We start from the raw sequence: 14,473 nt of genomic DNA, 5'->3' as shown, positions 1-14,473 counted from the left end.
GCTTGTCTGTCTGCCTGTCTGTCTGTCTTTCTGCTTGTCTGCCTGCCTGCCTGTCTCCCAGTCCGTCTGTCTGCCTATCCGTCAGTCTGTCTGTCTCTGCCATTTTCTCCCTCAATGCAATTTTCCCTGTCCATGCTTTTCCACATCTTTTTTTTTTTTTTTTCTAATAATCTTTTTTAGCGTCTTCCTTTCCATTTTTCCTCTGCCCACACTCTTATCTCTGTCTCTGTCTCTCAATGTCTGTCAGTCAATCATTAACTTCCTCTTGTGTGTCTGGTCCTGACCACCCTTTTCCATGTCATTATTCCATTACTCAGCTCTCTTTCCTGAGGACAGTGCTGTATAAGTATCCATGATATTCATCAGTCCTTCATCATACACAGGTGACTAGCAAGCTGAAGATGATGTCCCACACCACACAACACCTGCTGCAGGAAGTACTGCAGCGTCTGGAGACTGACCACGGGGCCGACCTGGTGGCCACCACCATGTGTCTGCTCATCTGTGCCAGAGACGGTATGTGTCTCCGTGGTCAGTCTGTGGCACTTCAGTGCTGTGGTGTATGTCTCCTGTTCTTCACCTGTCCATTTTTTTTTTTCTGGAGTGGTACTGGTTTGCAGGTGTATAGCTGTGATTATTGTATGTGAGGATTAGTGTAAGTTGATATTCATGTTGGTTTTTTTTCATATCTGCTGTGATTATTGCATGTGTTTGACTGTGAGTATTGTATATGTGGTTCAATTTGCCAGCATTTGAGCACATTAATACTTCCCCAGACCATGACATTATTTTATTCGCACTGTCACCCAGGACTGCTGTCGGAAGAGCTGCATGGACTGCTGGCATGGCACGAGGCCCTGTCGGGGAGGAAGGGGAAGTTTCAGATCCACAACATCATTGGGCAGCCCTCTCCCAAGCAATCTGCTTTACCCCCTGCCACCTTTGCCTTCCTGCAGCGTTCCATCCAGTCCTTCCTCAATCCTCTGAGTTCCTCCTCTGGGTACGTTCAGGGGGACAGAGTGAAAGAAACATGAAATGTGTGTGATGATTTTGTGTGTGTGTGTGTATGAACATGAATTAGTGTTTGAGTGTTTTGTGGCTGGATGTCTTTGCAGGGTTTGATATGTAAGTTTTTGTTTTTGTGTTTGAATGCTTGTTTTATATGTGGGTTTGTTGTTGTTTTTTACATTGTACAACACCACTGAGCATGTTTGACATGGAAAGGTGCTGTGTGAATTATTGTCATTATAAATATAAGTCTGCAAAAAACAGTAAAGGGGACAAGAGAAATTATAATCTGGTTAACTGACTCTGGTTAAAAAAACAATGTGAAAACTTCATTATCACAGTAGTTTAAGACAAAATAAGACAACTATTCAGTATCTTCATAAAAGTGGGGGCGGAGGGGGGGGGGAGAATATATACAGCTGTTTAATCTCTGTGGGGCACATTTGTTACATCATAGTGTCGAAACATGACGTGAATGTTGATTTGCAGGAGCATCCGTCTGACCCTGGCACACTCTGATGTGGCGGCCGCCGTTCGTCAGCGCTACCTGCGTGGGTCTGCGGCTGAGAAGGAACAGCAGCTGCATCGTCTGTTGGCAGGTGTGGGACAGTCAGGACAGACATGGTCACTGAGTCGGTGCAGGCTTGGAAGGCAAAATTAAAGAATGAATTGAACGATGCTCTTTCCTTCCTCCTCTCCAAACTGCATGCATGCAAGCATGCTAGCACATGCACTTGCGAGTGCACACACACACATGCGCGCGCACACACACGCACGCACGCACGCACACACACACGCACACACACGACAACATGCGCACACGCATGCACAGAAGATTACTCAGCTGCTTTTCAGCATTTCCTTGTTCTGTGTTCATTTTCCTTTAAATCTTTATTCATTCACATATTTGTTTATTTGGTATACTCATTTTGTTTATGTCTTCAGCTTTCAGGACCTGACAAGTGTTTTAAGTCTATACTTAGTTCAGGTGTGTGCTTTTTTTAAATATTTTAAAGCAGATGTGGTGTTAAGTATGTGGATCAGTCCACATGCTTTGATGCCACTTTGAAACTGAAAATGAAACTGATAACATGCACGTTTGTTGTATTGTTGTCTGTTTCAGCGTAGGTCTGCCCATCACCTGCCCGAAACTGAAACTGTAACTGAAATGTGTGATGACTGGTGTTGTGCTGTGTGCAGGTTACTTCATGCGACAGGCAGACCCTGGGGCTGACCAGTCCTGGCAGGGAAGGAGTACAAGAGCCTACAGTGAGCTGCCCTACCACCTGGTCAGTTTGTCTTCGTGGGGTGCTGGCCTTTTTTTTCTCTCTCTCTTTCTCTCTGGGTCTGGAGCATTTCAACCTTTGATTGCTGCTAAACAAACAGTAAAGAGTGGTAACTCTCTCCATTACACAAGGTACACAACTTCAAGTCAGTGATGCTTACGCTACCGATTCAGCTAGCACACAGGTAAATAAAAGGTACATTGGAACAAACCCAGACACTTCCTCAAAAAAGGAAGCGCCGGGCCTGTTCTTATACCAATCATTTGACATGTGCACACAGCAGCAAAGACAGAAGAAAGGTGCGAACACAAATTAGCTTTTATTCAAGACTGGCATAGCCTCTTTAATCCTGAATAAGCCACACAGAACACATGGACAATACAGAACAAATACATGGTTGCCTCGGTAGTTTATCCACTGGAAATTATACAAATAATGAGGCAGGAGACAAAATGATTGCTGCTCCTTGATCGATTATGCTCACATCAGTGAAGGGTTGGCACCTCACTGAGATAAGACGGGATGTCAGTCTCTATGTTTTATGTAAACTTCTTCCTCTTTGGACTGCATTACGTTTCATTCAGCAAAGCCAGTTACAGAGTGCACTGATTTCACTTCAGATTCATAACCACAGTGATCTGATTTTATCAGTGTTAAACAGTCAAGGGGTTACATACAGAAATGCTGGTGTTGAGTACAGAGTGGGGTGGTGATAGCTGCACAAACTTCACACCCAGACTGCGAGAAATGGCAGGATCTGGTATTGAGTCATTTATGGACCAGCATTTTTTGTCACCCCTGTACCAGACCATGAGACTGGGCGGAAGGGGAGGGCAGGGGGGCCAGTGGCATAGTCTTTCAGATGATATAGCAAAACAGTGTTGTTTGTGCCACATGCAGAAGTCCTTTTGAAGAACCCCATGACAAACAAGAGTCACATCCAGCAGATTTTGTGGGTGGGGAAAACTAAACATCTGAGAAAAGTGTGTGCAATACTGATGGCACTCCAGCTTAGATTCTGCTGTCATGCAGCCCACTGATGCTAGACAATACGAGACAAGGATGATCGTGATGTGACTGACATTGTGGTTCGATTTCAAAAGTGCTTAATGCACTGACCCATTGTTCATGTGGACATCACCTTGTGGGCCATGTCCTGACTTCTGGTGAACACTTGCAGACCAGATCAGATGCCATGGCAGAATCAGTTAAGCCTTGGACTTCAAATCCAGTGTTCACCAGTGATGAGGGTTTGAGGCACCATTGCATTATGGTGTTGTGTCCACAGGAAAGGCAGTTCTCCTCACTCCACCCAGGTATAAACGGGTACCTGGCTTTGGTCAGGGAAGGTTGAAACAGGGGATGGAGATGGGGAGGATTGGGCCCCACCTACCCGTACCAAGCCCTAGACACTGTGGATATGAATTCACTGCCACACCTACCCATACCAAGCCCTAGACGCTGTGGACATGAATTCACTGCCACACCTACCCATACCAAGCCCTAGACACTGTGGACATGAATTCACTGCCCCACCTACCCATACCAAGCCCTAGACACTGTGGATATGAATTCACTGCCACACCTACCCATACCAAGCCCTAGACACTGTGGATATGAATTCACTGCCACACCTACCCATACCAAGCCCTAGACACTGTGGACATGAATTCACTGCTCCACCTACCCATACCAAGCCCTAGACACTGTGGACATGAATTCACTGCTCCACCTACCCATACCAAGCCCTAGACACTGTGGACATGAATTCACTTCCCCACCTACCCGTACCAAGCCCTAGACACTGTGGACATGAATTCACTGCCCCACCTACCCATACCAAGCCCTAGACACTGTGGACATGAATTCACTGCCCCACCTACCCATACCAAGCCCTAGACACTGTGGACATGAATTCACTTCCCCACCTACCCATACCAAGCCCTAGACACTGTGGACATGAATTCACTTCCCCACCTACCCGTACCAAGCCCTAGACACTATGGACATGAATTCACTTCCCCACCTACCCATACCAAACCCTAGACACTGTGGACATGAATTCACTGCCCAACCTACCCATACCAAACCCTAGACACTGTGGATATGAATTCACTGCCCCAAATGGCCATACCAAGCCCTAGACACTGTGGATATGAATTCAAATGGCCATAAAAGGCTGTGGATATGAATTCACTGCCCCAAATGGCCATAAAAGGCTGTGGATATGAATTAACTGCCCCAAATGGCCATAAAAGGCTGTGGATATGAATTCACTGCCCCAAATGGCCATAAAAGCCTGTGGATATGAATTCACTGCCCCAAGTGGCCATAAAAGCCTGTGGGATCTTCAGCCCTTTAACCCTTTTATTGCAGACCTGTGGAGGGTGCTTCAGTGAGCTGGCAGGAGTGCTGTGCAGTCTGCGCTTCATCCACAGCAAGTGTCTTGTGGGCCTGGCCACCCAGCTCATGGATGACTTTGCTGCTTCAGGTATGTCGCTTTCACCTGGTGGTCACAGGTTATTGATACCATATTTTACTGGCTGCAAGGCATTTCAGATTTCAAGGTGCATCTTTCCAAAGTGTTAAAAAAAAAAATTTTTTTTTAAATAGAAATTAACAGTACAAAAGGCTCAGTATATTTTAAAGTTGATGATGAATTTGTTTAATGTCCTGTCACACACACTGGTGATTGTAGACATTTTGTTAGAGTATCGATTTTTACATTTGAGTGTTATTTAGGAGTGGAGGGGAAGGGGAATGACTGGTGAGTTGGGGGAAACTTGATATAAAGTGCACAATTTAAAGCGTGTATTTTAAACTGCATATTTTAGAGTGCTCTTCAAATTCATAAGGAGTCGACCATTTGTGTGTTGATTGCTGTCATTGCTGTGGCGATGTTTGCATCTTAGCCAGAGTTGTCAGTGGCTCTGACAACATCACATCATCACCAGAACCCTCTTCACTTGTGTCATCTGCTCCCTTGTCTGCTCTGTTGATCTGCACCTTGGTGTAGCCATTGCTAGAAACTGAGGACAAAAATCATCTTAGAGACTGTAAGAATACGGTACTTTTATAGCTTCAGAAAATTACATTTCGTGTGGTGCTCAGTTAAAGTTAGGTTAACTCACTCAGTACGGCCAGTCCTCTCTTCTCCTCTACACAGACCCCTCAGATGTCCAGTGGGTTTCTGAATGACCCAACCTTTAGCTTCCGTCGTCAGAATTGTGGTATTCTTTGTCAACATTCACCTCTTCAGTATAAGAGCCTTCCGCTTGCAATATTTTGATGATGGTAATTGGGCTGAAACGCTGTTAACGTCGTCTCTTTCGCCGTTCGTATGGAGAGAGTTAACGTTACCTCACTGAATGCAGGCAAGGCCACATTTGTTGCAACTTGTCTGCCATGAGACTTCCTGCACATTTAATCTGCTAGACACCATTATTGTATGTGTGTGTGTGTGTGTGTGTGGTTACTTTAATAGAAAATATCAATGAAAATGTTGTTGGAAAAAAAATCAAACTGAAAAATTGCTTTAACCAAGTTGTATTTTTTACCTGTGTGTGTACACGCCCACTGACCATGCCTGCAGGCTGTGTGAACAAGGCCCAGGAGAAGGAGCAAGCCAAGTTCCTGGCCACGCCCCTGGTGCAGGAGTATCATGCCTTTGTCGCAGCCAACCTCCACATCCTGGCCAGGTAACACACAGGCAGTTGCATGTGTGCACACACTAACGCATGCACGCACGCGCACACACACACACACTCACACACATATGTACACACACACGTCATATGCACGCACGTGCGCGCACGCACACACACACACATGCACGCACATAATCTTTTTGATGCCTTACTGTTTGTAACCCCCATTTGAAACAGTGTGATGTGATTACAGCCTGTTATGTCAACCAAACTGTAATATGATCAAGTACCACTCATATATATAAATGCTCTTAATACTGAATGACTTCTTTTCCCCATATATTCATGGGTTTTAATCCTTTCCCCATTTATGTTTAATGTCTTTATTATATGTATAGACGGGTGCAATAGCCGAGTGGTTAAAGCGTTGGACTGTCAATCTGAGGGTCCTGGGTTCGAATCACGGTGACGGCACCTGGTGGGTAACGGGTGGAGATTTTTACGATCTCCCAGGTCAACATATGTGCAGACCTGCTAGTGCCTGAACCCTCTCGTGTATATATGCAAGCAGAAGATCAAATACGCACATTAAAGATCCTGTAATCCATGTCAGCGTTTGGTTGGTTATGGAAACAAGAACATACCCAGCATGCACACCCCCGAAAACGGAGTATGGCTGCCTACATGGCGGGGTAAAAACGGTCATACACATAAAAGCCCACTCATGTGCATACGAGTGAACGCAGAAGAAGAAGAAATTATATGTATATTTCTCAACAAACAAAAATAAAAAATCAGGAAGCTGAATGTGGTTTGTTTAGTTATACCCAAGAACTGAATAAAGAAATTTTGGGAAACACACACACAGGCACACACGCACACAAACATCACTCCAGCCATCCCAAAGGATATGGCATTAAGATAATGTCTTCATGGGCCTTCTTGATTGTAAATTCTAAATTACTGCAGCCGCCTCAGCCTTTATTTGATTCATTTCTAAGTCCTGGATTTGTGAAGCGCTCAGAGCTTGCTTTCGCTTGAACTGTAGCACAATATGAAGATATGTATTATTCCTGCAACCAACCCAGCTTTTATTTGATTCATTTCTAAATGTAGGATTTGTGAAGTGCTTAGAGCTTGCTTTTTCTTGAATTGTAGCACAACATGAAAATATGTATTATTCCTGCAACCAACCCAGCTTTTATTTGATTCATTTCTGAGTTCTGGATTTGTGAAGCGCTTAGAGCTTGCTTTCGCTTGAACATTAGCACAATATGAAAATATGTATTATTCCTGCAACTAACCCAGCTTTTATTTGATTCATTTCTGAGTTCTGGATTTGTGAAGCGCTTAGAGCTTGCTTTCGCTTGAACATTAGCACAATATGAAAATATGTATTATTCCTGCAACTAACCCAGCTTTTATCTGATTCATTTCTAAATGTTGGATTTGTGAAGTGCTTAGAGCTTACTTTCCCTTGAATTGTAACACTGTGTGATATGTATTGTTGGTGCAGCCACCCCAGTCTGACGTGGCAGCAGGCGAGGAACAGCGTGGCAGACGGGGCGGTGTGTCTGGAGGTGGAGCAGCTCCACGCCCAGGGCCTGGTGCAGGAGGAGAAGTGCATGCGCTGGAACAACAAGCCCCGCACCAACGACCCCTGCTACATGCACCTTGACAACCTCACGCAGGTCCGTGTGTGTCGGGTGTTTGCTTTGTCTGGATGGTTTGGAGAATGTGGACACATGCCTGCATGCGCACACATGCACGTAGAAGCATGCGCGCGCACACACACACACACACACACACTCTCTCTCTCTTTTGTTGATCTTCAGTGGTGTGTGTGTGTGAGAGAGAGAGATTCAGATGGTTTATTCATTAAGGCCATAGCCCCATATGAATAAGGGGCGTAACAACATTATTGTATGTTACCCTAAGTATAGCAGAGAGAGAGAGAGACCAGGGGCATTGTTTGTGGTGCTTAGATATGCTCATATGCACAGATGTCTGTGCATGGTTATTAGTGAAGATCATGACTGTGTATACATGAAACTTTTAACATGTACATGTGTATATGCAAGTGTGGACCTCTTTATACAAGTCTCTATCAGCATGTGTAATATATATTTTTGCAGCCAGCAACCTGTGTGGCAGTGTCTCCGGACAATGTGTACTTTGCTACAGGAGGTTTGGACTGCTTGGTCCGCCTGTACGACATGGCAACTGGCAAGGTATTTGTCTTTCTTTAATTTTTTTCTTTTGCTGCTTCTCAGTCTGTAAAGTGATTCAGTTTATGTCTCACGTTTGTGCAGTATTTTACAGATTAAGGTTTTTGCATATATGTGTGTGCACATGTTTACGTGTGCACATATGTGTGCATGAATGTTTGTGTGTGTGCTTTTGATTATTTTGGAAGGGTTAAGGACACAAGATAACTTAAGGCAAGGAGTAGTGAACATCAAACAGCAATGTTTATCTTAGCAAGGACAGTAACTCTTTATCCCAATTGTTCTTTTACCTGTTCCTCAACATGTGTTATTTACCTGTATGTAAACGAATAGGAAAGATATAATCATTAGCTTAGTGTTTTGTTCCCCTTGCACTGATGTCAAGTAAGAAGATAATCATCCTTGATTTTGTTCACAATTTGTAAAAAAAAAAAAAAAAAACCGACAGTGTTTAGAAACAAATTTAAAATCCTATACCATGTCAGATTTAAACATAATTTTAGGGGGTGTGGGGGTGGGGAACCCTTTAAAAACCAATTTAAAATCCATACTCTGCGTGTTTTTGTTTGAAGGAGGTACGCTTTTACCGCGGCCATTCGGACAGCATCGCTGACGTGTGTTTCGTGAGCAAGTCGGTTCTGTGCAGTGCATCCCTGGACGCAACCATCAGCCTCTGGGACGTGGAGCAGGGCCACAGGTAGGATGGGGGAGACGCTGGCTGTAGTTCAGTGTTCTGGAAAAGTCTTGTGTTCAGTTTGGTTCAGTTCAGTTGCTCAAGGAGGCATCGCTGTGTTTTGACAAATCCATATACAGTCATGGGAGTGTGGGAAAGTCTTATGTTCAGTGTTCCCACAGTCATGGGAGTGTGGGAAAGTCTAGTGTTTCAGTGTTCCCACAGTCATGGAAGTGTGGGAAAGTCTAGTGTTCAGTGTTCCCAGTCATGGGAGTGTGGGAAAGTCTTTTTGTTCAGTGTTCCCACAGTCATGGGAGTGTGGGAAAGTCTTACGTTCAGTGTTTCCACAGTCATGGGAGTGTGGGAAAGTCTTTTGTTCAGTGTTCCCACAGTCATGGGAGTGTGGGAAAGTCTAGTGTTTCAGAGTTCCCAAAGTCATGGGAGTGTGGGAAAGTCTAGTGTTCAGTGTTCCCACAGTCATGGGAGTGTGGGAAAGTCTTGTTTTCAGTGTTCCCACAGTCATGGGAGTGTGGGAAAGTCTTTTTGTTCAGTGTTCCTACAGTCATGGGAGTGTGGGAAAGTCTTGTTTTCAGTGTTCCCACAGTCATGGGAGTGTGGGAAAGTCTTCTGTTCAGTGTTCTTACAGTCATGGGAGTTTGGGAAATTCTAGTGTTCAGTGTTCCCACAGTCATGGGAGTGTGGGAAAGTCTAGTGTTCAGTGTTCCCAGTCATGGGAGTGTGGGAAAGTCTTTTGTTCAGTGTTCCCACAGTCATGGGAGTGTGGGAAAGTCTTGCGTTCAGTGTTTCCACAGTCATGGGAGTGTGGGAAAGTCTTTTGTTCAGTGTTCCCACAGTCATGGGAGTGTGGGAAAGTCTAGTGTTACAGTGTTCCCACAGTCATGGGAATGTGGGAAAGTCTAGTGTTCAGTGTTCCTACAGTCATGGGAGTGTGGGAAAGTTTTGTTTTCAGTGTTCCCACAGTCATGGGAGTGCGGGAAAGTCTTCTGTTGAGTGTCCTCACAGTCATGGGAGTGCGGGAAATTCTAGTGTTCAGTGTTCCCACAGTCATGGGAGTGTGGGAAAGTCTAGTGTTCAGTGTTCCCACAGTCATGGGAGGGTGGGAGAGTCTAGTGTTCAGTGTTCCCACAGTATGGGAGTATGGGAAAGTCTTGGAAACACAGGAAGACCATTTCCAGGGCTGGAAAAGTAATTGAAATAAGCGTTACACTGTGTAAGGCCAGGAAAAGTGTTGGAATTTTCATGATACCTTTTTACAGAGTAACAGTGTTGAAGAAGATTTTGCTTGCAAAGAAGGAAGAAAAAAAAGGGGGGGTGGGGGAACTGGTGAAAATGAAATGTTATTTATGTCAGAAAGGCGGCAGATTGGTGTTGTTTAGAGAGCCCAAAGTAGAGGGCCCAAAGTGTCTGCGAATCGATTGCGATCGCGCCTTAATTTTAGCCCAATCGCCCAAACGAGCCACATAATTATGCGACCTGGTTGAAGACATAATTAGAGAAACAACAAGGACACCAACGAATCGATAGACAGATAGAAAATACGAAAAAAAAACCTTAGCCATATGCAGTGCACAAGAACAGGTGTCGAGATGGCTGCCGGAAAAAGAGGGCGCTAGCCAGGGGCCCACAGGGGAGGTTACCTACTTCCGGGAGGTTATCAGCCATAGCTACTTTCGTTTTCTCCACATAGGCGGATAGTAGTTTGCACAGGACAGGAATGTCAGACCTCTGCCGGAGTCTGCACTAGTGGGTCACAGTAAGTATGTTACTTAAACATAATTTTAGATAGAAAATTTCCTTTATGTCAGACTCACAAACCAAAATTGGCAACAATAAAAATATTAATATAAAATTGCATAGATTAGATACAGGCGGTTGGCTGATATGAATGGAAAACAGCTTCAGATATGGAAAATTATATACAGTAGTTGATAGAATGTTTAATGCATTATGCATCTGGCACAATCGTCATACTAAATTGCCTTAATTCACACACTCTGTGAACATGTAATTAGTTTGTTTTTTTTCCAAAAGAAATCTTGTTATAATCATGCATCATTGTTGAAGTGGCATTAAAATCTAGCAACCAACCCACACAAACCCACCTCATGTGTCCACAGAATTGCACTGCTGAAGGGACACAAGCGACGAGTGAACGCCTGTGCGGCTGACCGCAGCGGCAAAGTGGTGGCCTCGGCATCATGGGACACCACCGTGCGCATTTGGAATGCTTCGTCAGGGGAGAGCATCTGCGACTTCAGTTTGGAGTGGTAAGCACTGCCTGTGATTGACAGCCTAGCAGGAAACGAAACTGGAATCAGTTGAACCATACCATAGCGTGATGCATTTGTGCACTGTTTTTTATTCAGATTGTTCATTATTTTGACCTGTAGTACCCCCGAAAACAGGGTATGGCCGCCTACATGGTGGGGTAAAAACGGTCATACACATAAAAGCCCACTCATGTACATGCGATAGGAAAAAAATAAAACTGCACGCAGGAAAAAATACAAAAAAAATGGGTGGCGCTGTAATGTAGCGACGCGCTCTCCCTGGGGAGAGCAGCCGGAATTTCACACAGAGAAATCTGTTGTGATAAAAAGAAATACAAATACAAAATACATGTGAGTGAACATGGGAGTTGAAGCCCACAAAGAAAGAAGATGATGATGACATGTAGCATCTTTCTCCGCAGTCTTCAGCAAACATGATTTGATATCAGAAAAATAGCATTATGCTTCCAGGGTCCAGAGTGTCAGCGAAGCGATTGCGATCGCGCCTTAATTTTAGCGCAATTGCCCAATCGAGCTACATAATTATGTGACCTAGTTGGAGACATAATTTGACAAAAAACAAGAATGCCAGAGAATCAACAGACAGGCAGAAAATACGAAAAACTTAGCTGTATAAAGAACACAGGAACAGGAGTCTTGATGGCTGCTGGACAAAGGGGAGGTTACCTACTTCCAGGAGGTTATCGGCCGAGTACTTTCATTTTCTCCGCATAGGCAGATAGTAGTTTGCACAGGACAGGAAAGTCAGACACCTGCCGGAGTCTGCACTAGTTGGGTCACGGTAAGTATGTTATTTAAATGTAATTTTAGATAGAAAATTTCCTATTATGCTTCCTGATTCTGCCATTCCCATGGGCATGCTGGAGGCTCTTTCGTTTACAACTTCTTCTTCTGCGTTCACTCGTATGCACACGAGTGGGCTTCTACGTGTATGACCATTTTTACCCCGCCATGTAGGCAGCCATACTCCATTTTCGGGGGGGTGTATGCTGGGTATGTTCTTGTTTCCATAACCCACCAAACACTGACATGGATTACAGGATCTTTAACGTGCGTATTTGATCTTCTGTTTTGCATATACACACGAAGGGGGTTCAGGCACTAGCAGGTCTGCACATATGTTGACCTGGGAGATCGTAAAAATCTCCACCCTTTACCCACCAGGCGCCGTCACCGTGATTCGAACCCGGGACCCTCAGATTGACAGTCCAACGCTTTAACCACTCTGCTATTGCGCCCATCTTTCGTTTACAACGAACGTCCCCACCTTTTGGAAAAGACAAGGGAAATCTCTGAATTTATTTATGTTTACCTCCTTGAATTACCTGTTCTCTAGCTGATGGGTAATGCAAGCAGTAACAGTTTGAATGATTACATGAAGAGTAACAGTACTTGTTCAAAATTTTCTCCTATTTTCAACTATAATTAATACGTGTATGTATATCTGTTGTAATGTCTTTGCCTCCCTCCTTTTCCACACGCACTGTTGGTGTGTTTCAGTCCTGTGAATGATGTGAAGTTCCATCCAGAAGGACAGCTGATTGTCACTGCCAACTGGGATGCCACCATCAAGATCTTTGACATTCTGCACAGAACTCGCAAAGCTGTGGGTCTACTCATTTTTTGTGTGTTTTTTTTTGTTTTGTTTTTTTTTCTAATTTTTTTTTATCATTATCATTATTTTAAGAAATGCTGAATGGGAAGCTTGACTGAATTAGGTTTGAACTATTGTGTACCTGGAATGTTAAGATATGTGGATATTTATTTGTGATTTTTTTTTTTTTTTTTTTTTTTTTTTTTTTTTTTGCTTGAGACAGAAGATACGTATAAGTATGTACACATGTGTGCACACAAACGCATGCACACACACAAATGCATGCATGCATGTGTGCACACACACACACAGAGAATTCATATACACAGACAGATGCCCATGCATCACAGATTACACACATTCATGCACAAACATAAGCCACAACCAAACTCGTGAGAAACTGCCACACATCGAGAGATGATCCATGCATGCATAGAAACTGAAAACACATGTATCACAGCAACCAATCAAACTTCCTACTTCCTGATTATTTCACCCTCCACACCACCATCTCACCCAGAACAGAGTGAAAGAAAACACATATATGAGCAAAGAAAAAGCAAAGCATGCGAACAGACGGATGATTTCATGCCCCAGGTTCTGCGAGGACACACGACATCTGTGCGGGCTGTGGCGTACTCCAGCGACGGCTGTCACATCGCTTCGGCAGCTCTGGATGGGGACGTGAAGATCTGGTCTGCCACCAAAGGTGTCCAGGTGAGAACCATGAAGTGTGTTTGTAATGCTGACATTAGATGTGACATGTGTTCACATTGTCTGCATGAGAAAACCTAATGAACTGTGTGTTCATGACATCCACCTAAGAAAACCTGATTTTTTTTTTCCTTCCCAGAGTTTGATGTTTTTGAGATAATGGAAATGGGATGAAGATTTGTCCTTGGAAATTTAATTCAGTCACTGCCCTTGAAACTTTAATTCAGTCACTTCATGCTTTTGTCAAGTATGGAGGATAACCAATAGATGAATCAGGAAGGCTTCCTTAATATATTTGTTGAATACATCATGACTGGTGCACTTGAAGATCATGTCAGCACAGTCAGCACTGGAGTGAGAATCATTACGAATCTTCACTGTGATGGCCTGACAGGAAGAGAGCAAAGAACTCACCATGCTTGTTCTTCTTCTTCTTCTTCTGCGTTCGTGGGCTGCAACTCCCACGTTCACTCGTATGCACACGAGTTGGCTTTTACGTGTATGACCGTTTTTACCCCGCCATGTAGGCAGCCATACTCCGTTTTCGGAGGTGTGCATGCTGGGTATGTTCTTGTTTCCATAACCCACCGAACGCTGACATGGATTACGGGATTTTTAACGTGCGTATTTGATCTTCTGCTTGCATATACACACGAAGGGGGTTCAGGCACTAGCAGGTCTGCACATATGTTGACCTGGGAGATCGTAAAAATCTCCACCCTTTATCCACCAGGCACCGTCACCGTGATTCGAACCCGGGACCCTCAGATTGAAAGTCCAACGCTTTAACCACTCGACTGTTGCGCCCGTCGCCATGCTTGTTAAAAGTGTATGAAACATCAACAAGATATGACAAGGGTGGAACACAAGACCAAGTTGACAGCCAGCCACACCACCACCACCACCACCACCACTGCTGACATAACTGTCCAGGGACTGAAGCATGGAATTGTTCAACAGTTAACATACCAGGGATCCATCATAAGCAATGAAGGATCCAAACCAGAATTC

At 44.2% G+C, this 14,473-nt stretch overlaps 1 protein-coding gene across 1 annotated transcript in view; it reads left to right on the top strand.

The window, feature by feature from the left end:
* Nucleotides 1–14,473, top strand: part of LOC143293746 (telomerase protein component 1-like) — an 83,187-nt gene that overhangs the window by 45,911 nt on the left and 22,803 nt on the right. The window contains exons 28-39 of the mRNA XM_076604957.1: nucleotides 384–516; nucleotides 811–1,000; nucleotides 1,498–1,607; nucleotides 2,209–2,297; nucleotides 4,671–4,785; nucleotides 5,887–5,992; nucleotides 7,458–7,632; nucleotides 8,077–8,172; nucleotides 8,742–8,866; nucleotides 10,981–11,130; nucleotides 12,655–12,760; nucleotides 13,346–13,465. Of these exons, the coding sequence (XP_076461072.1) occupies nucleotides 384–516; nucleotides 811–1,000; nucleotides 1,498–1,607; nucleotides 2,209–2,297; nucleotides 4,671–4,785; nucleotides 5,887–5,992; nucleotides 7,458–7,632; nucleotides 8,077–8,172; nucleotides 8,742–8,866; nucleotides 10,981–11,130; nucleotides 12,655–12,760; nucleotides 13,346–13,465 (1,515 nt within the window). The remainder of the gene's footprint in view (nucleotides 1–383; nucleotides 517–810; nucleotides 1,001–1,497; nucleotides 1,608–2,208; nucleotides 2,298–4,670; nucleotides 4,786–5,886; nucleotides 5,993–7,457; nucleotides 7,633–8,076; nucleotides 8,173–8,741; nucleotides 8,867–10,980; nucleotides 11,131–12,654; nucleotides 12,761–13,345; nucleotides 13,466–14,473) is intronic.

The sequence above is a fragment of the Babylonia areolata genome, chromosome 19 (assembly GCF_041734735.1).
Source record: "Babylonia areolata isolate BAREFJ2019XMU chromosome 19, ASM4173473v1, whole genome shotgun sequence".
Classification (NCBI taxonomy): Eukaryota; Metazoa; Mollusca; class Gastropoda; order Neogastropoda; family Buccinidae; genus Babylonia; species Babylonia areolata.
The sequence above is the reverse complement of the archived record's forward strand: the minus strand, read 5'-3'. Positions and strand labels throughout refer to the sequence as shown.